Source organism: Coloeus monedula, assembly GCF_965178545.1.
Source record: "Coloeus monedula genome assembly, chromosome: 24".
NCBI classification, from domain to species: Eukaryota; Metazoa; Chordata; class Aves; order Passeriformes; family Corvidae; genus Coloeus; species Coloeus monedula.
Genome location: NC_138804.1, coordinates 128,482 through 154,006, shown reverse-complemented (window position 1 = coordinate 154,006; position 25,525 = coordinate 128,482). Strand labels below are relative to the sequence as shown.

At 49.1% G+C, this 25,525-nt stretch overlaps 1 protein-coding gene across 5 annotated transcripts in view; it reads left to right on the top strand.

The window, feature by feature from the left end:
• Positions 1–25,525, top strand: part of PHACTR4 (phosphatase and actin regulator 4) — a 65,397-nt gene that overhangs the window by 38,220 nt on the left and 1,652 nt on the right. For 3 of the 5 annotated variants that reach the window (XM_082296508.1, XM_082296509.1, XM_082296507.1), the window contains 11 exons: positions 12,469–12,645; positions 13,062–13,142; positions 16,075–16,239; positions 16,368–16,727; positions 19,886–20,456; positions 21,062–21,285; positions 21,701–21,851; positions 22,424–22,479; positions 23,385–23,446; positions 24,231–24,368; positions 25,268–25,344. In XM_082296508.1, the coding sequence (XP_082152634.1) occupies positions 12,504–12,645; positions 13,062–13,142; positions 16,075–16,239; positions 16,368–16,727; positions 19,886–20,456; positions 21,062–21,285; positions 21,701–21,851; positions 22,424–22,479; positions 23,385–23,446; positions 24,231–24,368; positions 25,268–25,344 (2,027 nt within the window). In that variant the 5' untranslated portion in view covers positions 12,469–12,503. Of the gene's footprint in view, positions 1–4,343; positions 4,624–12,468; positions 12,646–13,061; positions 13,143–16,074; positions 16,240–16,367; positions 16,728–19,885; positions 20,457–21,061; positions 21,286–21,700; positions 21,852–22,423; positions 22,480–23,384; positions 23,447–24,230; positions 24,369–25,267; positions 25,345–25,525 lie in introns of those variants that run through there. The other 2 variants (XM_082296506.1, XM_082296510.1) reach the window with 2 other exon arrangements.

Sequence of the window (25,525 nt, the reverse complement as noted above, 5' to 3'; positions counted from 1 at the left end):
GACTGGAATGCTCTGGGAAATAGGAGTTTCCCTCTTGGAAATGTCACAGGAAGCATGAAGGAAATCATGTGGTGCAGGAGCAGTTAGCTCACATTTGTCTCATCTGAACCATCAAAGTCTGCAGGGCCCAAACAATGTGATGCCAGCTGCCTTATAAATAACCAATTTTCCACTTCCACACCGGCTTCTTGTTCCATGTGAGGAGAAAGGAAAAGCGTCACGTTGTGTTCGTTTGTTCAGAGTGACTCCCTGGCCTCTGCTGCCTGTTCCCTCTGCTCTGCTGCCCTCGCTAATGGCTCCACATGCTCAGTGTTGGAGCACAGCTCAGAAAAGGGGCATCTCTGTAGGCACCCAGAGCTGTTATGCATACATACAAGATTTTTTTCATTTTCTTGTTCTTCCAAAACTGAAAACAAAAACTGTGGTGAAACCAAGTTGATTAGAGGGCTGGAGTACCTCTCCTGTGAGGAAAGGCTGAGGGAGCTGGGCTTGTTCAGCCTGGAGGAGAGACGCTTCAGGGTGACCTAGTTGTGGCCTTTCAGTACCTGAAGGGAGCCTGCAGGAAAGGTGGAGAGAGACTATTTACAAGGGCCTGGGGTGACAGGGCAAGGGGGAATGGCTTCAAACTGACAGAGAGTAGGCTTAGATTGGATATTGGGGAGAAGTTCTTCCCTGTGAGAGTGGTGAGGGAATGGAATGGATTTCCCAGAGAAGCTGTGGCTGCCTCTCCTTGGAAGCGTGTTCCAGGCCAGGTTGGATGGGGCTTGGAGCAACCTGGTCTAGTGAAAGGTGTCCCTGCCCATGGCAGGGGGTGAAATGAGATAGACTTTAAACCACCATTCCATGCTTGGAATGAAACACCTCCAGAGTTGTGGTGCTGCCACTTTTTCTCCTCCCTGCCAGCCCTCCTGGTGAGGTGGTCCCCGCGTGAGGATTTTAGTGGGTGCATCTCCTGCAGTGAAAGAGCCTTAAAGGCTCTGTAGCTCCTGCTGACTTTTTGGTGATGAACTCTGAAGGAAAACGCCCAGTATCACTGGTTTTAAATAGCTCCATCGTCGGCAGGGATGGGATAATGCTGGAGTCCTTTTTAATGTTCCTGTGGCTGAATCATGGAACACAAATGTCTGAGTCACCACGGGTGAATGTAGCATTTCATGTCGGTGTGAACTGAAATGTGAACAACACTGGCTTTATTAGAGGAGCTAGTATTGGGCTCGTTGTGGCTTTCATTAGATTTTAAAGTGAAACAATCCAGAAGAGTTCCTTTTACAATGTATATAAACAGATTATTAACATGGAAATGCCAGGGGTTTAATAGGATGCTGGGCTGGATGGAGAGGAAATGAAACTTCAGAGGAAGGCCATGTACCCCATGTTTGAGTGTTTGCTGCCTGTCTTTTTTTATTTCAGCCATCTGCCTCTCCTGAAATCGTGTAAAATTTTCATGAAACTGGGGTTTCTTGGTTACTCTGTTTTAAAAGAAAACGCTGAAGGGACAATCACCTGTTTCCCATTTTGCTCTCCTTTAGAAAGCTCTTTGCTATTCCAAGTTTTTAATCTTAGAAAGGTCTTCACCTGTCCCTGAGGAGTAAAACAGTTGCTCTGGTTTCTTCTGGTTGCTGTATGGCAAAGTCAGATGGCCTTTCTCGTTATTATGGGAATTTTGGACATTTATTACTCTTCCTTGCTTGAAATGTGGGTTTTCCTCTGTCCTGGATGTCCTGTGGGACAAGGGTGGGTTCCTTTGTCCTGTATTTTTCCCCAGTGGTGAAACAAAACCCTCTGAAAGCAGCGGGTTTCTTAGGAGCTGTTCTCATGCTCTGACCTCAGGCTGCAGTGGAGGCAGAGACATTTTTTGGAGTTCTGTTTCCTGGGACAGAATTTGCACCTTTTCTTCTAGAGGTAGAGCTGAAGAACGGACTGAGAGGTTTTCCTGGCCAGGAGTACCCTTGAAAACAATGATGCTGGTGTTACTTCTGGGTTTCTGCTCTTTTGTGCACGTTGTCTGCTGGTTTCTGGTGGGGTTTTGCTTTCTCCCCCAAAAGAGAGAGTTGTGGCTGGTACTCCTGAATGATGCCTAAGTCCACAGCTAGTTGCAATTTGAAACACAGATTTGTATCTCTTTGCTCCTTGGGCACCACAGCCCTGCCTTTCAGGAGGAAATATTAACACTTCTGGTACAACCATTGTCAAATCTTGTTAGTCTCTCTGTGCTGGTGTTTGAGGCCTGATGAAGGATACAGAAATGTAAAGAACTTTATTTCACAGCCTGATGAGTTCCTTGTGCAGGACCAGTGCCTGAGTAACTGTCATGCATCTCTCGGGCTGCAGCCACTGTGAATTTAAAACCATTTATTTAAATATCTTTTATTGAAATTTAGGCTAATGTTTCATGTTTTACTAATGTAGAAATAAAGGGTCAGGATATGATTGTGCTGCTGTGCTTTAACAATTTACTACATGTCATCTGTTCTGCAACAGAGCTTTTGTGCACTCTGAATTCACAGCAAATGCCTTCGAAAAGGCAGTGACTTTAATTCCTTAGAAGCCAGGCAGGTCTAGAGGCAGCATTCTGTAGCATTCCCAAATGCAGGGATGTTTTTTCCAGACCTCCTTCCAAGCTGGGCAGTTGATTTACAGACATGGGGAAATCTTCCTGCCTTTATCTCTGACCTTTATGGGTCTCTGCCAGATGGCAGTGAATATAAATGGCTTTAAAAATGGCTTTTTCCTTGCTTCAAAGCAAAAGTCTTCAGTGAGGAGGAGCATTCCTGGGAATCGGGATGTTCATTGCCTACAGTGAGAGCCTGAGCGTGGAGATGTCCATGGTGGGAGTTGGGGAAGAGCAACACTTCCAGGAATGTCCATGTGCCCTGCGTGAGGGAGGACAGTGGTATTTGCTGTCCTCCTCCACAGCTCTGCTGATCTCCAGCTCCTCCACCTGCTCTGGCTGTCTGTGGGATGAGGGTCACCTGCCTGGCACCAGGGACTGAGGGCAAGCACAGTGCAGGTGGAGAAGGTGCACAAGTGTTCTCCTTCCTCCTATGTTTTTACGGCTCTGCTTTGAATGAGGAGTGGATTTGCAAGTTGCCCAGTGGTACATTTAGTAGGTTAGTGAGGGAACCAAGAGCACCAAGGTCCTCGTGGTGTGTTTGTGGCTCAGGTGAGGTGTTACAGAGTTTCAGAACTACCCCTTGCCCTGTTTTTGGGATATGTTTTTGTAGTGCTGCATCCCCCATCCATGGGGCTGGGAACTGCAATCCCATGGCATTTGCTGTGGGCAGTGTGCAGCATTGATTGTTCCCATCTGCACCAGCCCAAATGGACAATCTTGGATCTGGTTGTTTCCCAGAATAGAAGATTTTCCTATTGGGGTTGCTGCCTGGGTAGTATTCAGTCGTATTGAAGTCCTCCTCTTGTTGGCCCAACAAGGACAGGGACACCAAGTGCTGCAGCAAATCCTGTTGTTTAAAACTTCTCCTACACTGGGGAAAAACCAACCTAGATGTGTCATGTGGGGTCAGGTTCCTGATTTTAATCCCTTTTATGCTGCAGGAAATTCCTGTATATTTTTGAAAATTGATTTTCCTTTTTCCCTGAACTAAGATTAAGCTTCTGGATGCTTAAAGATTTTCCTGCTCCTCTCTTGTAGGGTGTACAGAGAAAACAAGCTGCAGGTTCACAGAAGTCCTAACCCAAATTTTAATGATAAATTAAGGAATCCAAGTGGACATATTTAAACTTTGGAGATCTTTTATTGTGAGGCAGATGATTGAGGGGGATGTTTGTTACCTTAACCATCAAGCTGTGACACATGAATAGAAATTAAACTTCTACTTTCCTTGTTAAATTCAAATTAAGCGAGAAGACATGCTTCCTGGTAACTTTAGCAGAGAGGGGAATTGCTGTGAAATTGTATTTTTATTATATATTTGGCTAGATGCATATCAGCTCAGGCTCTCTTTGAAGGGGTAGTGCAGCTCCCACAGCACTTAGAGAACGCCTGTCTCATCCCTGACCGCCTTGGTTTGTTTAGCTGGCACAGGTAGGCTGTAAATTCCTTAATCCCATTTTGGGAGGTGAAATCCCTTGGTGTGTTGCCGTGCATGGATTCTCCAAGCCCATCCCTGAGAAAAACACTGTTCTCCTTGTCCTCGCTCCCAGCTTTTCTCTCTTCTTGCTAAACTGGATGTGAGGAAGGAGCGAGGGGTGTTGATAATTTGGATTGTGCAGCTAAGTGGCTGGATCGTGGCTGGCTGTCTCCTCCCCTTCCTGAGCTTCGGCCCTAGCCAGCTCGGCTCTGGAATGACAGGCATTCCTGCGTGAAGGGAGCTGGCACGGACACCTATTTATGAGAATCAAGTGCCCAGCCATGGGGGACAGGGAGAGCAGGACCTGTGCTGGACCATCAGACACCGGAGCCGTGGCATGAGAGTTGGGAGCTGCCTCACTCGCCAGGCTCTTTCCTCATCCGAAGTGTGGCTTTATTGTTTTAAAGGATTGAAGTGTTCTCAGCGTAGACTTTTCCTCTCTCCCCCTCCCGCCTCTTCCCGGAGAGCTGCTCTGAACAGAATCTCATGGGGCAGCCGCACTTCTCGAGGCCGGTAAATCCGGGTGCTTTTGGTGAGTAATGGAGGGCAGGGGAGACGAGGGAACTTCGGGGCTGTGGCAGGGCAGCATTGCAGGTGAAACGGAGGAGTTGGGAGGAGTGGAATGTGGGACTTGTGTAACCTGTGCCCAGCTGGGGAGAGAAACCAGAGAAATAACTCCATTTCCTTCCTTTCTCTTACTTATTTTCCATGCAATCGCTGTGCAACGTGTTCTCTGATCTTCAGACAGGCTCCAAGCTGCCGTTTTAAGGGACAGCCTCTGACTGGCATGGATTCAGGGATACTACCTTAGCAAAGCACTTGGATAGTGGGAAAGTTCACCTGCATGGGGCAGGAGTCAGCCCTGAGAGTGAGCCTGGACCAAAGCCACCAAGAATTGCCTCCTTGTGTGTGATGTCACCCAGCTTTTGGGGCAGCTATAGCAGTTTTGGGGGGAAGAAGGGCTTGCCAATCATCTCCCCGTTTGTTTTCCCTCTCCACTGTGAGGTATCTCAGTAACAGGCTGGAGACAACACAGCTGTGTTAAGCTCTAGGTGCAGCCCCACTTCCCGAGCACTGTGTGTGTCAGTGTTATTCCAGGTCTGTCATGGGTGCTGTTCCCAGCACTGGAACCAGGGAGGCACTGGCTATGAGGAGACTTCCCACATCCTGCTGTTGCCTTTCTCTCATTCCCACTTGCTGTCAGCTGGCTGGGCTCAGTTGCTCACCCTCATCTGTAAAATGGAATTACCTAATTTTTAGAGAAGAAATTGACATTGGTACACAGAGTACCCTCAAGATACAGTCTATTATTTTCATTATTTTTCACTTCTATATCTTTGAGCCTATCAAGCATTTCCAAGGGCTCAGATGAAACCAGAGATTCTCTTCCTCACCACCAGTTCACTCCAGCTAGTCTTGTTCAAGAGTTGCTAAAAGTAAAGTGATGGAGAGAGTGGAAGGGAGAAGTAAAACTTCAGTTGTCTTCATACAGTGGAGATTAAAAGTTCTTCTGCTTGGATTTATTCACTGTTAGAAGGTGGCCTGGTCAATCTTGGGCTCTTTCATCAAACACCAAGAGCAGTGGTGATTTCCAGGGAAGTGGGCTTGGTGTAATGATGTACTTTCTGGAGACTGGGGCCAGCAGACCTGGTGCTTCCTCAACTGCTCATTTGCTCTCTGAAGTCTTTTTTCATGGCACAGCTCTCACAGTTCCTACTGATTAAATCTGGAACTTGAAGAGATGGTTCTTGCGTTAACTGTGGCAGGATGCTGTTAAGGAGAGTCCTGTGAAGATTATGGTGATTAGAAACATAAAAAACACAGGGAAGCCGAGGGCTGGGACTATTTGAGGCTTTTGTGACCACAACTTTTTATTCCTTTAAGATCAGGATTCACGTCTTCCCTGGATGATTCAGGAAAACACACACCAAGTTTTTAAAGCTGTTTTAGGGAAGCTTAGAAACATTTACCTAAAGTGCTTTTTGGATACTTTTAACAGCATTTCCCTCAAAAGAGTGTTTGCTTTTTGAGTTGTTACCATTTGGAAGTTTCTGGGATTCTTGACTGCCCTGCTGGACACAGCAGGGTGGGAAAGGAGGGAGTTGCGTTGCTCTCCAGCCTGTGCATCCACACTGTGGTGGCAACGAGCAGGTTTGTGGCAGTGCCTCGGTGCTGGCTCAGGGCTGCCATGGTCCCGCTGGAGCCACAGGTACTGATGTATTCCAGGTACCTGAGGTGTGTAATGAGCAGCCACATTCCCAGCAGAACTTCCCGATGCACCTTGTGGGCTTGTTCGATGGCAGAACTTCAGGGAGGTGCGTTCCCTAGGGAAATAAGGGTGATTAAGCAGAGTTGCTGCTGTGGCACTGAAGTACTTCATTTGCCCAAAGACAGAAATGCCCAGCAAGCTCCTTATGAACAGAAAAGGAAGATTTGGGGAAATCCCGTAGTAACTCCTACAAGAAGAGATGGATCGGGTGAACTCTGGTTTGTGGAAGGAATCTGGCCCAAGCTCACAATTTACACACTGTGCAAGTCTGTTTACACATCAAAATAGGGATGTTTCCTCATGAAGAGGTCTCTTCATGAAGGTGTACCAGAATTTACCATCTCAGAAAAGGCCTGGGGCAAAGAGCCCACTGTAGTGCAAGGAGGGTGATACCTGGCTTCTCTTAAGAGTTAGACTGCACCACCAGCCTTTGGATGTCTGCAGAAGTGGTTGGGGGAGAAAAGCAGCTCTGTTCTACAGTCCTGTCCTGGGGCTCACTGACCCTACATCCTTAAAGGATTGTGCCATTTTCCTCATGGACATTGAAAATCAGTAGTGTTTCTCCTAGGTATATTCAAGATGATATGAACTGTCATTATCTGAGATGCAGTCCTTTGATTTCTTCACAGCCTTCAGCCTTGCTTTGTTGTGGTCTGAGACTTGGATCTGAAGTGATTTTTAGCTTAAAAACAACATTTCTCCATAGCCAGGGTGACTTTTGAGGATGTGTGGCCTGAGTTAAAACAGTTTAAAAACTCACCAGGATTAATTCTGGAATGCCCTGCACTAGATCCAGGTTGGGTTTGATTCTTTAATGCTGTGCATCAGAGGTGCCACTATTCCATGTAACCGTTGCAGGTATCTTCCACGTGAGAAATGATCCTTAACGGAAGAAATGCTTTTTAGTTATTCCTGTTGGTCCCTGACGTCCCTGCTGTGCCTGTTTCCAGGCTGGCAGTGCTTGGCTCTACAAAAGGGTGTTTTGGGGCTTGAGCCCTGAAGATGGGGATTAACTCTCCTTGCTCACGTGGTGGCTTTCTCTCTCTGGCCCATGGTGTGACCATTAAACTGTGACATTTATAGGTGGGACTCCTAAGGGCCAGCTGGGAGCTGCCTGCTGGGGTGTCGTGTGTGCGTGGCCATGGTGTGACTGCGTGTGGGGTTTTTAATTGACCCCATGGATCCTGGTTGTGCCAGTTTGACCCACTGAGAGCAGTGGTGGAAGTGAAAGCTTCACCCTGTTTAATGGGAATGGCAGCCTCAAGCCTGACAGGACCTTTGGGAAAAGGTGACACATCACCACAGCCACTTGCTGAGGGTGTGAGAGACCAATTGTGGGTTCTCTGTTTTGGAAAAAAAAGAAGACTGGGGGTCGTGCAACTCCACAAGACGCAGTGGGAAAAGAGCTTTTTTCTGCATGATATTTAACTGCAAGGCATGAGCAAAATCATGTCTGCAGGGGAGGGTTGGAAGGACCAGCTGGCCAGGCAAACCGATAGAGAATTGCATCCCAAGCTGCTTGGCACTGCTGGAGCTTTCCTGCCTTCTTGTGTGTTCAGGCTGTGCCAATTTTGTGACGTTTCCCTAGATTATTTCAGTCTAAACATTTTGGGTTAACACAAATCTGCTGTTTTAAACAGCTCAAATTCACCTGCTTGTTTGGATAAAATGAGATCAGAACAGCTTAAGTGTTTGGGAGAGCGGATCTGAAATGGCAGGAGGCTCTGGCTGGGAAGCAGCTGGGGCATCACGCTGTCCCTGGACCAGCTGGATTCTGAGCTCCAAGTGTTCCAGGCCATCTCCCCCGGGAGCATCAGGCAACGTGCTGAAGTTGCAGCAGATATTTTATTCCTGATTTTTCCTCAGCTGGGGCTCTGTTGGAACATTAAGCCACAGCATCCAGCTGTCAGGGTGGGTTCTGTGGGGCTCTCCCACCTCCAGGGTCACTTTTCCAAAGCGTGGACTACCACTTCCAGAAGGGTTAAACAAGGCCCTGCTTTGGCATGGGGTCACTTTAGGGACCTGCCAGCTGGGAATCTCTTTACCGTCCCATGAGGACTCTGCTGGCTTCACCCAGGGCTGTGTAACCTCATTTAACCTTTCCCATGTGTTTAAAATGGGTTTTCCAGCCTGGCACCATGGTGAGGGTGAGGCAGGTCTCTTGCTGCTGCTGAGAAAGGGACAGGTCGGGTGAAGGCATCAGATTCCTGATGCTTCCCTCCCTTCCCTCAAAGTTTGGTTCCTCTTTTCTTTGCCCCATTTCGTTCCCTGGGCACTGTGCTGTGGTTCTTTGCCGGTTTCCCAGTGCATGACTCGGATAAGGAAGGGTTTCCCCCTTGCATTGCAAAGCAGCTTAAGGACCCTCCTGTACCTTGTAGAGCAGAGCAGGAGGAGGCACAGCCTCAGCAAGGTGAATTCTCTGCCTTCCTAAGGAAGAAATGTCCTCTGTAGCATTTTGTGGAGATTTGAGCTAGAAATGGGCTGTGAATGGAAGGGAAGGTTCATTTTGGAGGGAGTGTGAGCACTATCTAACTTAAACAATCACTGAACAATAAGGTTATTTGAATGCAGATCTGTAAATCTCACCTCCAGCTGCTGATCCACCTGCTCATTAGTCCTCAGTTTCATAATTGCTTCACAACAGACTGCTTTAAATGTCTATGTCCCTGTGATAATTAGGGATGGGAAAAGGAAGAGTGCTGTGGAAAGGTAGGACAGGCTCTCCTGTCATCTGCACAACAGGACAGAACGAATCCCAGTGGGGATCAGGGAAGGAATTGCTTCCCTGGCATCAGTGTGACCAGTGGGCTGGAATGGTCTCAGAATGTATAGTAACATGTCAAGTTTTATTCTACACAGAGCAAAAAGGTGGTGGAAAGGATTTGGACAGTTTTGTGTTCTAGTGTGCCTGTCTCCCCCTCTTGCCTGGCTGGTTTTGGGCACGGAACTGATCACACTGACTGTAAACCAACAAAACCAAGAGTGTCTGTGGTGGACAACACCTGACTCTTAGCAGGATCCTACGAGCCGTTGTAACACGGCCGAGGGAGCAGTGAGGCAAAGAAGCAGGACTGAGTGATTTGCTCTTGATGTGAAGGTCTTGTGAAACCTCCTATGTTCACCTGCATGGTTGCTGTTCTGGCAGTGAGACTCCACCCTGGGATGGTATTTGCTTTGACAGCTGGACCTGGGCTGCAGGAGCTGCTGGAGGAGGTTCTGCCAGGAGTAAAGTCACATGTGGGCTCTCCCCACCCTCTCTGCTGTTAGCTGCTCCTCCTTTGGAGGTATCCTGTGTCTCCTGCAGTTTCGGCTCATCCGTTCATGTCCTCTGCTCCTCCCTGGCTGCTTGGAGGGGACAGTGGCAGGGGAATGCTTGTTGTTCTCCCTCTAACTGGAAATGGAGACATCTCAGCGTGCTAAGGGCTCTTCATTAATCCCTGGACCTGATGGTTTTCTCTTAATAACTTACTTTGCTTAGTGCAGCACTCTGACATCTTGGGTGGTAGGCAGCACATAAGTGACATTCCTCAGAGCAGCTCGGGGAAAGGGGAGATATAAGGCAAGCTTGGTACTGCTACGTTTTCAGCACTGTTCTCCTTGGAAAGGTGAGGGAAATGCCTTTGATGACACTTGGGATTCAAATTCAGTCTACAGCCTGCACTTGGCAAGTGCTTGTGCCTGCCTGGTGAGGTTTGGGAATGCTCTGTTGAGCACAGTGAATACTGCTTGTTAAAATTGCATATACAACTCCAGGGCTAATGCTCTGGTCTCTGAAGAAAGTGCCTCTAAACATGCAGACAATTCCTCTTGGGTTTCTGGGAGCTTGAAATGCCTTCCACATCTCCCCCTCTCTGCCCCACTTCCATCCATCCCTCCCTCCATCCCTGCAGAAAATCACAGATCAGTGCTGACATGGTATATGTTATTTTCCACCCAATTTATCTCCTGTTATGAAGTCAGGGTTGTTGGTTTTTTTATTTAAAAGCATCTCAGATGCTGAATTGATCTTGCTTTTTCAAATAAATGTTGGCTGACATCAGGTTTTGACTGGTAGAAAGTGAGGGACTTACTGTTATGGGGCTGATTTAAACAAAAGTACATCCAACAACCAAACAGTGGCTCAAACGCTCTCTGGTTTCCCTCTGTTGTTCTTTTCTTCCCTATGTTTCAGTGATCTTCCATTCCATTTGTGCTCAGACTGAAAACCTGGGGTCTGTCTGTCCTGCAGTGACACAGTGGTAGTCTGTCCCCAGCCCCGTGGCCTGAGGCTGCTCAGGAGCCCATGGCTGTGGCTACCTGTGCTTCATCCTTCCTGGGATCTGAAATCTCATGCTGGGAAGCACTACAGGGTTGCAGGTGAAGCTGCATCAAACAATGCATTTTTTTGTGTTTTTTCGTCTGTGTCCTGAACATGCTCTTCCCTATACTGACAGGAATCTACTTTTTCACATCAGGGCCTGTATCCTCAGTGGAGGTTTGTAGGATACAGAAGATACATTATTTGCTCTTTGTCCTATGTGTGAAGCAGCTTTCCCCTAAAATTCTTTTCCCAATCTCTTTGTCTCGGGAGATGGGATTCTTGGCTGAACTTTCCTGTTACCTATGGGGCCTTGCCTGTTCTGCAGGCACATCACACAGGCTTGTCTGAGATTGACTGAAAGGTCTGTTGTGCTCCCAAGCTCCACAATGTCTGATTAGGGGGCTCCAAAAGAAGACACTTGAGTGCCATTTGTATCAGGACACTCCAGCCTGCTGGGCGTGGTGGGGGCTGGGGGATGTCTCTCTTCTCCATAGGATTTTTCCATGGAGCTCTGCAGTGCTTCTGTCTCTAGTCCTGAAGCTGAGGGATTCTGGCTCTGGAAATTCTGCAATGGAGTGGGCAACAGCTGGCTTCCCTTAGCTCATGCACACCGATTTATTTTTTTGCAGGCAGTGCTAGATTATGCTCATTGTAAGTGCTCCTCTGTGTTCCATCAAATACCCCAAAACAGCAACATCAGGCAAGGCAGGATCAACAGACCCTGGATTCATGTTTTGTGCTCTGGTTCTGCTTCAAAAGTGGTTTCTTTGACTTGGGGGTGGGGCTTTTTGCTTTGGTTTGGTTTTTGTGCATGTCCCTTCCCGCCTCCGTGTCCTTCTTGTGTTGTTCTCCAGAGACTCCAGTGCAGTAGGTGGAGCACAGGCCTGTATTGTGTCGCTTTCCTGTGGAGCTGTTGCTCTTGGCCAGCTTTGCTGCCCTTATTTATAGATGGAAGATCAGAGAGGGGAAAATCTGGCACTTTCAGCTGCTGGAATGGGTCTGGTGATTTCGGGGTGCAGACAGTTGTGAACATCAGCTCAGTGGGCTGGAAGGTGTTTGTTTCATGTAATGACTTGTGTCCAGCACCAGTTGCTTCTAAATGAAGATGAGAAAACGTAGGGAAGTGTTTTGTGTTCATGGGCGAAGCTGTGACACTGCAAAATTAAATTAATATGTGTCTGAGGGAGCTGGGGGGACTCAGCCTGGAGAGGAGGCAGCTCAGGGGGACCTTCTCACTCTCCCCAACTCCTTGACAGGCAGGTGCAGCCAGGTGTGGGTCAGGCTCTGCCCCCAGAGCACAAGGAACAGAACAGGAGGGAACAGCATCAAGTTGTGCCAGGGAAGGTTCAGGTTGGACATCAGGAGGAATTTCTTCATGGAAAGAGTTGTCAATCCCTGGCACAGGCTGTCCAGGGCAGTGGTGGAGTCCTCCATCCCTGGAGGCGTCCAAGGAACGACTGGACGTGGCACTCAGTGCTCTGGGCTGGTGACAAGGTGGGGATTGGTCACAGATTGGATTCAATCATCTTGGAGGTCTTTTCCAGCCTTAACGATTCTGGGATTCTGTAACCTTTGTCTCATCAGGAAGGCCCTTATCAGTTTTCCTTTGCCCTGTTTATATTGGGAACCCCACTTGTGTCTCCCCAAGCTGATGTGAGGGCTCAGTGGAGCCACAGACAGAATCTTGTTCCCTTCTTTGCATGACCATGTGCCACCATTTCCCAGTGTGGGGTGGGTCGGTGGGAGATGAGAGCTGTTACTTTCAGCACAGAAGTAATTCTTTATTCTTTTCCTTCTTTTCTTTACAGCTGAAGAGGTGGATCACGCTCCAGGTGATGCCAGCATGGGGGTAGATGTTTTGGAATCAGGTGACACCACACCTCCAACAAAGAGGAAAAGCAAGTTCTCAAGCTTTGGCAAGATTTTCAAACCCTGGAAGTGGAGGAAAAAGAAAAGCAGTGACAAATTTAAGGAGACTTCAGAAGGTAAAGTAACAGGGGCTGTGTGGGTATCCCTTCCTCCATCCATCTGAGAAGGGCTTGCTGTCACAAGCCTGAGTCTGCTGTGTTAAGAACCAAAATGGAACTTTGGTGATGGGTTGGCACCTGCAATCTCTCCAGAAATATCTTTCCAGGGAGCTGTAGTTTCAGACAGATTAATTCCTTTCTTTCAAGGAAGCTCCCCAAGCAGCTGTGAGGAGGGAGGATTTGCTCCATGATCAGCAGTGCAGTGTGAAATGCAGGTCTGAACATGCAGTTCCTCCTCTCTCTTAATCCATGTAAAACCAGTGAAATTTGAAGCCCTTTTATTTCCTCAAGACAATCTCTTTAAAAGAAAAAAAAAGTCTTCCTGAACTTCAAGCTTCCCTTTTTCTGAGTGATTTTTTTCAATTTAATGTCAGTTTTAGAACGAAAGATATCTATGCGAAAGCCAAGAGAGGAGCTGGTGAAAAGAGGGGTTCTGTTGGAAGAGCCTGAGCAGGGTGAGTCTGCAAACGAACTTCTCCTGTGTCTGTGTAGCTGATCCTTCCTCTGGCCTCCTCTGGCCAAACCTCACTCTTGGGAGACAAATTTAAGGGCTTTCTGCTAAAATGATTCCTGTCTGGCTTACCCTTTTCAGTGCTCTCTCTTGTCTGTTTTCCCACCTGGGAGGAAGGCAGCCTGCTCAGGGAGGAAGTGCAGTGCCTATCTGGGACACCTTCCTGCAGGGAGGGAGGGCTCTGCTGTGGTCACTTCCCATCCTGTCCCTCTCTGTGTTCTGCTCCAGATCCCTTGTGCTGTCCTGCCAGCCTCTGCTGTCACACTGTCACTCATCTCCTGCTGTTCCAAATTGGAGAGGTGCTGCCCCTGGGGCTCAGTTTGGGAGAAGAATCAGAAATGGATGAATTCTGAGCTGCTTGGGTAGGGGCATTTCTTCCAAGAGATGCTTCCTGGTATGGTGTCATAGTCACCACTAGGCTTATTAAAGTTTGTGGTGCTGTCTAAGAAGTCTTACCCCCTTTTCTTTCATCTTTGATGTCTCCAAGTTGGGATCATGCTGCCAAAATAAGTTGTCAGATCAGTATCCAGTCACCTGGCTGGGATTTGTGTGATGTGGTCCAAGGGAGGGGGCAGGAAGGTGTGGGGAGATAGCAGCCCCCCATCTCCCATGGGCGGGAGTGTGGCCCTTGGCTTAGAGCAACGTGTAACTGCACCTCAGGACACACACTGCAGAGACAGTCTTGGCCTAGCACAAGTTTGATTCTAAGTGGAAAACTGGAGGTGAAAAAGTGGCCTTCAGACCAAACCACTGAAGGCAAAACTGAGAGAAAGTCTTAACACAGCTGTGCTGGAGTGATGCCATCGACACCTACCTGAGGGTGTCAGTGCCTCACTGCAGAGCTCACCAGGTACAGAAGGGTGGGAGGTTACAGGGGTGAAACTGGAAGAGAGATCAAAGACTTTGGGTACCAAACTTCCAACTAGAAAGGGCAGAGGAGGCAGAGATCTTCCATGCTGTACAGGTGTAACAGAAGCCTGGCTAAGAAGTGGAATTTTCTTCTTTGAGACACCTGCTCTGGTTTTAGAAACGGAAGATGGGTATAATCTGGACAAAGTGCAAACCCCTGGCATGAGTGAGCAGTCAGTGTTGGCAGGAGGGGTAGATTAGAGGCGCATTATCTAAATCCCTCTGGGAGTTTAAGATACTTGGGCAGTCATAAGATGCAAGGGTGGGTTATTGTATTTGTTTGCAGTTTTAAAACCTGCTTGTACAGGGTCAGTTAATTTTCTTAGGTGAGTTCTTAGGGGGAAAGATGCTGGAAACCCTTTGAGATGAGGAAGAGAGGAGTAGAGGTGAAAGAGGTGTAAGTGGAGGAGAAGCGGGGAGAGGAGGCTTTGCTGTTCTTAGCGGGGGGGGACAGGGGGGTCAGCAGGCTGTGGGCTCCAGGATGTGGGTACTGGGCTCAGAGTAAGGAAAGAAGGTGGCATTGGATTCTCTTGACCTTGAAGAAGGTCACTGGAGCTGAAGTTGAGAGTAGTGAGGTGGTGTGAGAGGCCATCAGGAGCTGCAGCTCCCTGCCAGAGAAGTGCAGGCAAGGTTGAGTGGTAATGAAAGCTGGATCATACTGTTCCTGTCTCCCTTGCTGAAAACTCTGGATAACCAGAGGCACTTGCTGCCATCAAAATCTCTGGCTTGTCCCTTGAGTTTCAGCCCTGGCTGGGGAGGAAACTCCCTCTTGTTGCTGTTGGTGCCTCCTGCGTTTCAGGGAAGGGCAGTGAGTGAGTGAGGCAGCACCGTCTACCAGCTGCTCACAGGAACCAAGGCTGTTTCTTGTGGAAAAGAAATCCTGGGAAGCTTCTGAATTAGGGAAGGGGGGGTTAATACTTAGGAGAGGAAAGGTGAGGAGGGCAGTGGAATAAATTATCAAAAATCAGAGCAGCAGAGTGTGCTGGGGTCTAGCACCTAGAGGGCCTGGGGTGCCACACACTTCAATTCCTTCAGAGACAGCAGACTGACTGAAAAGGATTTTTAATCAAATGGGTGATGTATTTATTTGAGTTTTCTTGAGTTGAGAATCAGTCAAAATGGGCAATTTCCCTTTATAGGTATATGCCAAGTCTTTTTTTTGAGAGTAATACTATCAAAAATTTGTCCTGTCAGGGCAATTACAGAGAATGGTGGAGTATTTCCTCATGGGGATTAGGAGTTTAAGGACCCTCAAAAGCATGGGTTGGATTGGATGGGTTTTTTCCAAAAAGAGATCTTGCTTCTAACACTGGGAAACTTCATGCTAGAATTTGTAAAGCAGAAATAGTCAAAGTGAGCTACATCAAATTCTAGAGCTGTGTCATTACATCTGATTAAAACAAAGGTAAAGTGAGGAAATCTGCCTTGCTGATGTTTTGGGTCGAGCAGTGGTTTTTGTGCCAAATTCAGGGTAGAAACAAGGAAAACAGAGGTGCTTCCACTAATCTGAAGACTTTATGAAAGTCTATTATTGCATGTGCAGTAGATGACTTGGCTCACGTTGGAATCTGCACTGCAACAGGGAGTTGGTGACTGCTCCGTGATGGAGGGTGGATACAAAAGCTGCTGGAGGTTTATGACTTCAGATACAACTTCCCTGTGCTGCAGCACAGCACTGGGCACACTAATGTGAAACACAGGAGGAAGGGCAGGACAGGGAGAAGAAAAACCCTTGATGGCATACAGTGCTGTGTGATTTACTCATTGATAACGACATCAAGGGCTCTGAGCTCCAGCTGTTTGGGTTGCTGTGCTATCGTGTGCAGAAGGTGACTGAAGACCAGCTGTTTCAGAAGCCAGAGAGAAGCTGGTGTGGCTCCATGGTGGTTCAGTCAGCTCAGCCACCTCTCCTCTCTCCTGCCTTCTGAGTGTTTTCTCTTTGCTTCTCTCCTCCCGTCCCCTTGCAGACGGTGAAGAGCCAGAGAAGCTGAACCCACCTGCACTGAAGAACGGCCACACCATCCCCATTGGGGGCCCTGGGGTCTGTGACCTGCCCAGCCAGGAGGAAGAGGCCACAAAGCCATCCAGCCTTAGGAAGCCTGTCCCAGGGGAGGAACCAAAGAAGAGGCAAGGTAAGAAACCAGATGTGCGCAAAATCAGGGCTTCACATTCTCCTGGAATCAGTTTTGAATTCTCATCTGATCCTTCCCATCTTCACTAGGCCCTCCGGTGCCTTAAACTGAGCTGCCTCCCTTTGCAGGCTCCTCCAGCAGCCACCCTGGGACCGAAGTGGAACCACCTCAGGAGCCACATGTTCCCAGACAACCTCTGCTTCCTCCAAAAAGACCTCCCTCCACTTCCCAGGAGGCAAACGAAGCACAGGCAAAGGATACAACGCCTGCCAGCAGCACTGCAAGAACTGCCCCCTTCAGCACAGCCCCCACAGCAGCAAAGACAGTCAATTCTGTAGCTGCCCCTTCCCCAGCCCCCAGGACTCTGCTCCCTGCTCCTGCCAGTGCCAACACTACTGTTCCCACCAGTACAACCAGCACAGCTCCTGCCAAACAGCCTCCCGTCCCTCCTCCCAAACCCGTCAACAGAAATAGCAACTCACTAATAGGTAAGTGACCCCATAAGCTGGTTTTTGTACCCTGAGATGTTCTGGAGCCACTGCTCCAAGACACTCTTCCCTTCATAAGGGAAGATTTTTAGTTGCATCGTGAATGTCTGACTATCTTTCCTGAAAACAGTCCAGTTTGGACTCAGATCTGCCAGTGTTTAGTGAGGACACACGTATTCTGGGAACATAGTAATTACTGGAGTCTTCTGCCATGAGCTGTCCAATCTGTTCCCAACAGCTACCTGCAGGAAGGAATCCCTGCCTGCCTGTTCTCTGTCAAATCTAAGACAGTGTCTGAATGTTGATGCCTCACTGGGGGCTGGGATTCAGCTGGGATTGGAGAATGATGGATGAGGTTTTGCTTTGTGAGACTGTGGTTAGTGATGATTCCTTCTTTCAGCTGCTCTTGGAAAAAAAGAACGAAACCAGCAAACAAACCCAAAAAATCCACATCACACCAAACAATGTCTGTCGTGGCTGTCACTGCCAGGCCATGTGGTTTCCACTTACAGCAGAGACCAGGAGCTGGCAGGGATAATTCAGACTTCCGTGGTTATACTCAGGCACCTCCTCTAAAATCTGTGGCTGGGCTATTGACATACGAGTCTTGTCCCATGGATAAATCAGCTCAACTGTAATTTGAACTGAATCCTGCAATTTAGAGAATTCAATGTTTTTATCTCTGTAACTTTTCTAAGCAGAAGATTTGGTGAGAGTTTCTTAAAGCTCATTTAGTCTCTGTTCTCTGTGGGAGTTCTGGGGATCTTAAAGATGCAACATTGAGAGTTGGGATGACTTCCATGCAGTGATGGCCTGTTGGCGTTTCAGGCAATTCTTGCACAGACACCTCCTAATCTTTGGACAGGGTTAGCAGAGGTTAGCACAGATCAGGAGGGAGGCTCCTGGGAAGCTCAGTCTGACAGGTCTGCACTGTTATCACAGAAACTGGAGGTGTTACCCAGGTGTGGTTTGAGAGGCAGTGCTGGATGTGCAAGTGCTGGATCTGAAGTAGCCTGGGCCACTGCTTTCAGTGTGGATGGGAGGCTCTGCTCTGCTTGGGGCTCACCTTGTTCTGGCAGGTTTTGCAAGTGACCTTGGTATGGTGTTAACCATCCCTGTGTGTCAGACCGGCTTGATTAGCCTGACCATGCTTGAGCACTCCATAAAATACCTTTTTGTTTTCTTTAAGCTGCTTGCACACACTGCAGGTGGCATTTGAAATGCCCCAGCGCTAATTGCAGGAGGTACTTGTGGAACAAAAAAACGTGGCTGGAAACAGCAGTGTATCCAACACCTGTTCGGAGCCATCCTGCCTCTTCCCAACAGCATGGGCTGGGCTCAGAGCACCTGTGGAGTGTGTGGGGGAGGAGAGAACAGGCAGTTCTCTTTTGTCTCCTGGATAAGAAGGCAGATTTAGAGGAGGCTCCACAGGCCTCTGGTCCAGTAGGATGGAGCTGGAGCTGTGGTGTTGCTGTGTGAGCCTTGTGTTGTCACTGTGGATGAGTGGCAGGAGTGGAATTGGCTTTGTGAGCTCTCCACCGGTCTTTGATGCCTGCTCTGACTGCAGGGGTGTCCTTTTGTGCTGCTGTTACAGCCTGAGGCTGGGGAGGGTATTACTGTGCAGGTCACCCCTTTGTCTATCCCCTCAAGCAACAGCTGAAAATAAATCTCAGGAAATATTTGGGGAGTGGGAATTTAATCGGCATCAACTTGAACAAGCAAGGAGGGAACAGCGTGCTGTCTGCTTTCCCAAAGCTTGGTGGCACCCTCGGGGCTTGGTGCTTCCAGCAGGTTTCAGGAGCCACAGGCAGCACAGCATGTGTGGGAGCACCAGGTCTACCCATGCTCGTATGTCACAAGGGCTGTACCAGCCTGGAAATTGGGCCTGTTGCATTGGAGGGCAGCGGGCTGGCTCGGGAGGGTGCTTCAAGCACCACCCCAGGCCCTTTCTTTCTTCCTTCTGCCAGCTCCTCGCTCCCTTTCAAATTCTGCTCTTATCCAGAGGTGCCTCAAGCCTGGTCCTGCCAGGCTTGGAGCACTGCTCAGGAGACACTGGAGTCCCTTGCCCGGGAGCTGAGGGCACTCTGTGTTTTGCACAATCTGGCCCTTAATCTACAAGGGGAAAGTCTAAAAATGCTAAACATCTCAAAAATGTGCCCACCTCTCTCCAGTTATGTGGCCTTATCTCTGAAAACTCTCCCACTTGCAGCACCCTCTTGTGGCGTCTGTGCCATGGATTCTTCCAGCTCTATTCTGGAGACACCCGTGTGTCACCATCACCCGCTCCAGGGAAATGTGCAGCAAAGCCTCTACGAGCCCCAGAAGCCATGGATACATGGATGTTAAAAGCTGAAAACTCCTAAAGCAAGAGCAGTCTTTACTGGTGCAATTTCCCTAGGAACAGAGGGGTTTGAAGATCCTGTGACTGCCCACTGCAGGCATTTTTCATGTCTCCATTTCTTTCTCTTTCCTCCATCAAACAACAAATATTTAGACTAAATGGTTTTAGGTATTTTTGGAAGTTTTTCTAGTTACTTTGTAGTGGCAGATGAGTTTGTATGGGGCTTAAGGAACAGAGTTCAGAGGGAGTAAAGCAGAACCTCATCCTGAGGAGTTGCTGGCAGTGGGGTGTTCTTAGATTGGGTCTGATGGGGGAATAGTAGTGGGGGGAGCACACTGCTGCCTGCAGCTCTAAGCAAAAAATAAGACTTTAAGACTTTCTGAGAATTCCCAAGAAGTTCTTTAATGTGCAGGGGAGCCGTTAACACAACTGGAATCTGGGGTGTCCTGGATGTCTTGGATTCCTTTCATGCTGTAAATACAGCCATAAAGTGCCCATATAACTGCATTCCTAGGCAGGCTCCTGTGCTGTCGTTCAAGGGCCGGTGCCATTCCTCTTTCTCTGAGGCAGCGGGATGCACAAACCTGTCTCAGCCTGCTTGTTTTTGGCTGCTCCCCCAAGTCTTACCTTTGCTGCAGGAAGGGCAAACTAGAGCCTTGCAACCTGGGTATTTCTGGTATGACATTCCAGTAAAAAACAGCAGAGGCTGCTTAGTCCAAGGCTCTTGAGTGCATTGCTGTGCTTTTTCCACACTGGTGAAGGATATCTGGAAAAATACCCTGTTAAACATTGTGGCTTTTGTGGTTTTTATTTTCAGCTGAACTTTCCCAAGTAATGACCAGTGGTACAGCCTTATCCAAGCCTTCCCCTCCTCTCCCCCCTAAGAGAGGCCTCCTGCCTAACAACGTGTCAGAGGCTGTCACATCCAAGCCCCCAAATGACAGGACAGTGACAGTGAATCGCCCCGCACCGCTTCCACTGCACGTGACCTCAGCTTATCCGCCACCCTCGCCGCCGCTGCCCACCCATGTACCCCCTGAACCTCCACGTGTGGCCCTGCCCACCTCCACCCCTATCCTAGACCCCCCGTGCTCTCTGGACCTGCCCAAGGAGACTCCTCCTCCTCCTGAAGACTTCAGGTCCGTGGAAGTGTCGAAGAGGACAGCAGAGCAAGGGTTTGGCGAACCCCACGTGCTGCCTCGCCTGCCCCAAATCCCACTGCACATTCGTATCCAGCAGGCTCTGGCCAGCCCTCTGCCTGTCACCCCACCTCCCGAGGGGTCCCACAGGGCTCACTCGCTGCTCTTTGAGAATGATGGCTTCGGAGAAGACAACAGCACCCTGGGCAGGACGAGGTCCCTGCCTGTCACCATTGAGATGCTCAAAGTGTGAGTATGTGTGCTGGCTCTCCCAAGTCCTGCAGTGCTGTGGTGGTGGGGATGGCTCTGAGCAGGGCTTAGGTCTCTGCTGAAACCATTTTCCCTATTGGCCAATTCTGTGTTTCAGCCTCTTGAGAGCCAGAGCATCTTCCCCATGAAATTACCCCTGGGTTTGGGATTTTATTGCTCACAAAGGGAAATGGGTTCCAGATTACAAGCACAGGCTGATGCCAGGAATCCAGGCCTGGACTGTCTGTAACTGCACCAAGACGAAACAAGGTCCCAGATTCCATCCATCTGTGGCCTTCCTTAGCCTTTCATTTTGCTAAACATAAGTGGGAAAAGGACTGTCTTGTGCTATAGCTGAATCTCCATGTCACGAAGTAGTGGGGTCAGAGGGCTGTTTGGTTCTGCAGAACCTGCCTCTGTCATTTCCTCGGCCAGAGCTCCCTGTGCTTTGAAAAGAGGGGACGGTGCAGAATCCTGTGGTGGCTCTTGCACCTCTGGTTTCTGGACTTCCCTGAAGAGAGATAAGGAGGTATTGATTTTAGGGATATTCCCCAGCCCCTGTGCCATGTGTTCATTCAGAGGTGTAATAGTGTGCTTCTTGTTAGTCCAGACGATGAGGAAGAGGAAGATGATGACCAGGAAGAGGAGCAGAATTCAGGTCCTCGTGTGTATATTGGAGATGTGCCATCTGTCACAGTCATCCCCAAACTGGTACCCCAGGTCCTCCCGGAGGAGCAGGAAGGAGACGAAGGGATGAGCGACTCTGACTCGGAGGGGCCCATCCTGTATAAAGATGATGAGGATGAGGAAGAAGATGAAAGCCATAACAGTAAGGCTTTGACATTACAGCTGGCTTTTTTTATTGCTCTGCTGAACTCATGCCTGGCAGCACTGAGATCTGGATCAAAGCACTGGTTCTTGGTTGCATGATGTAGCACACGTCCTCTGCCTCGCTTTTTCCAAGGCTCTGCAGCCAAACCTGCTGAGTGCACCCCTTCAGTTGCAGATGGCTTCTGTGACAGCCTGTGCTGTCCCAGCCCTTCAGGTAGGACAGCATTAGGTGAGCATGTGGTGTTACACAAGAGTGCTGGCTGCTGCTGCTGTGCAGTGCAGAGCTTGGGAAGAGCAAGGAGAGAGGACAGCTCTCCCTCAGGGAGATCACAACTGCCAGGGACACAGGGCTGGGACTGCTGTGGCAGGCTCGGCAGCCTTGAGCTGCATCCCATTGCTCTCCCTCCCCACAGGCACGCTGGCCAACAAAGTGAAGAGGAAAGATACGCTCGCTATAAAGCTGGGGAACACAACTGCACCACAGGAGGAGAAGATTGTCTTCCCTCGGAAGAGCAAGGAGGAGTGGAACGAAATCCGTCACCAGATTGGGACAACGCTGATCAGGTACAGATAATGATGATGTTCAGCTGAGCTGCTGGCGTAAGTGTGTGCGGGGTGGGACTGGGCAAAGTTGGTCCCTTGTCCAAGCAGCTTGTGCTGGAATAGGGTGGGTGGTTGGGCACAGCAGCTGGAGCAGGGCTGGGAGGTTGAGTGTTGCTGTTCCTCCTCTGTTGGAAAGGTTGGGAGTTCCTCCTGGAGCTGGAACTATATCCCAAACCTGGGAGGGCAAGATCTCAAGGATTACAGACATGTAAAACACAGATGGTGTAGAAAGGTGTGGATGGATGCAGGGTGGGTGCTGGTGGTGGATGAATCTGGGGCTGGTGACAGTCCAGGCTCTGCTGAGCTCCCTGCAAAGCTGCTTCTGAGCTGGAGAGCCCTTCCCAAAGCTTGCCAGTGGCCAAGCAGCTGTTTGAGAAAAGCAGAGTGTAAAACAGGGTAGCAGTGATCCTCAGTGGTGAGTGAGGAGTGTGGAGGAGGCTGTCTAATGCACTGAAACCAGGCAGTTTTATCCTTCATCTGCTACTGATGAGTGACCAGATACAACATTCTGCACTTGTCACACTTTTCTTCAGGCGACTGAGTCAGAGACCGACTGCAGAAGAACTGGAACAGAGGAACATTCTTCAGCGTGAGTAGCCTTTAACATCTTGCCTTTAACATCTTACTTTATCAGGTGGGGATGGTTTTAAATTGAAAGAGATTTAGATTAGATGTTAGGAAGAAATCCTTCCCTGTAAGGGTGGTGAGGTCCTTGGGACAGGTTTCCCAGAGAAGCTGTGGCTGCCCCATCCCTGCAAGTGTCCAAGGCCAGGTTGGATGGGGTTTGGAGCAACCTGGTCTAGTGGTAGGTGTCCCTGCCCATGGCAGGGGGTGGAACAGGGTGATCATTGAGGTCTCTTCCAACCAAACCCATTCTGGGATCATATGATAATGGACAGAATAGCAGTCCCATGCCTGCCAGGGAAGAGTGTGTGGGCTGGTTCAGACTCTGCTGTTACACAGCAAGAACTGTTAAAGGTGTTTTTGTTTGGGCTGGACTTTTATTTGTGTTCCAGACATTACAGCATTGCCTTGCATGATCTCAAAAGCAGCAGTGCATCACAAAGTCAGGACTGTTTCTCTTGGCCATATCTTGTTCTGGAAAAGTTTTAAATAAACATCTCGAGGAAATGGGAATGTCAGTTCAGGAAGTTTCCATTTAAAATATTTATCCGTGCTGTTATTTTCTTTTAAACTATAATAGCCTTGGGAAGGAGTGAGCTGCACAGTGGCTTGGATGTATTTTGGTGATATGGCCATTAATCTTGGACATGAGAATGACTCACTGGTGCTGTGTAAGGGGCATATTTGCCCCTGCCAGTTCAGGAGGTGACACAGGATATTGAGTTGTATTGCACTCTGCCTGTCCTAAGCCTTTAGATCTGTAGATAATCTGATCCAGCTCAATACTCTCCTTTGTTCGAGCCTAGAAAGCACTTTTCAAAGCCTGATGCTTACATGAAAAATGGTGGGTTTTTTTTTTCCCCTTGGCAGCAAAAAATGAAGCTGACCGTCAAGCTGAGAAGCGCGAGATCAAGCGCCGGCTCACCAGAAAGGTACTGCTGGCTCCCACAGTGACGGCCACCTGGCAGGGCTGCTGGGCATGGTGGCAATGACCACGTTGTAGGTACTGTGCTGTGGGGGAGGTCACAGGGCTCTTGTGTAAGTGTCCCCAGTGCCCTCGGAGTGCAGTGACTTTGGAATGTGGACTGTCACCCACGGTGAGCCGTTGGCAGGAGGGCCATGTTTGTTAGTGACAGATCTGAGCTGGCAGAAAGTGTAACAAGCGAGATGAGAACTAAATTTGGCACCTGACACTTGAAAGGTTTGCTGGCCTGGCTGCTTTAACACAGCTCTTCAGCAGCCACGACTTCACACCAGGCTCCCTAAAATCCATTTCTAAAGTAACAGCAGTGTGGGGGGAGCTGAGCAGAAGTAACAGCTGCTTGTCACTGTTAAGACCAAGTTGCTTGTGATTGTTACTCATGGCTGGGAAAAGCTTCCTCGGGGCCTGTGGGTGTGAAGCATGAGTATTGCCCTTGCTGAAGCTGTGTTTAGGGGTGTCACGCAGGGCTCATCCTTGGAGTGGCTGTTCCCGAACCCCTCACTGTCCTTCTCTATGGCAGTGTGGCCCAGATTGCGCCCTAGCCTGGCTTTGTGATCCAAATGGGAGTATCCAGTCTGTAAGAGGTTTACCTGTTCCTTTGCAGGCTGCGAGCAGGATCTGGTAGTGTCTGTGGTTAAGGCCCAGTGAGGGAACTGGTTTCAGTTTTGCTTAGTCCTGGATCTGCTTTGTGGACAATGCTTAGGCTAACCTCCTTTGTTTTTGCTGGTGTTTAGCTTAGCCAAAGGCCTACAGTGGCAGAGCTGCAGGCCAGGAAGATCCTGAGGTTTAATGAATATGTGGAAGTAACAGATGCTCAAGACTATGACCGACGAGCAGATAAGCCGTGGACAAAGCTGACACCAGCTGACAAGGTAACTGAGAGTGTCCTGTCCCCAGACAGCAAGGAGAGCCAGACCAGGGTGTCCCGTGCAAAAAGGTGTGAGCCAAGGAGATTTGCTCTGTTCCTCTGGCTTCACCTCTTCATCTTTCCCTCTGCCACCCCACCAGTGTCCCTTCACCTGCATGCGCTGTCCCAGCTCTGCTTCCTGCTGCCTCATGGCAAGGTGGAGCCCAGGTGGGCACAGTCTGAAGGCCAGCCTGCCTTCTGTCTCAGCTTCTGAGTGATGTAAGAATCATAAAATCATGGAATTAAGGTTAAGGTTGGAAAAGCCCTTGAAGATCATGGAGTCCAACTGTTTACCCAGCACCACCATGATCACCACTAAACCATGTCCCCACGTGCCCCATCTGCGCATTTTTGAACGCTTCCAGGGATGGTGATTCTACCACAGCCCTTTCCATGAAGAAATTTTTCCTTGTATCTCATCTAAACTTCTGTGGCTCAACTTGAGGCTGTTTCCCCTTGTCCTGTCACTTGTTACCTGGGAGAAGCAACTGACCCCCACCTGTCTTGACCTTCCTGTCAGGGAGTTGTAGAGAGCAGGAAGGTCCTCCAGAGCCTCCTTTTCTCCAGGCTGAGCCCCCCCAGCTCAGCCACTCCTGCTACTCCAGACCCTTCCCCAGCCGCATTCCCTTTTCTGGACACACCAAGGATACTGGGTGTTGGTCATAGCAATGCATTTACGTTCCAGCTCAAGAAGCTGGCATGGAGCCATCTGTCCTTGTCCTCCCCAGCCACCTCTGGGGACTGCCCAGCCCTTATCGTGGAGGGGCAGATTAAATTCAGCTTGGTGTTAATGGACTCCGAAAGCTGGAGTGGCTGCTGCAATATGAGCCCTTCCTTTACAAAAAAATCTCCCTCTTTGTGCAGGCGGCCATCAGGAAAGAACTGAATGAGTTTAAGAGCTGTGAAATGGAAGTGCATGAGGAAAGCAAGCAATTCACCAGGTGAGAATGTGCTACTTAAGAGTTTCAGTCTTGTTGGAGCTGTCAGAGCTGTGCTGCAAGGACAGTGCTCAGGGGCAAAACACTGAAACCTTAGAAGAATTATTTGTGCGGCAGTTGGAGATTGAATACCCCTTTTTGTCTCGGTCCTGGGGAGTGACTGAAGCAGTAGCTTCACAACAAC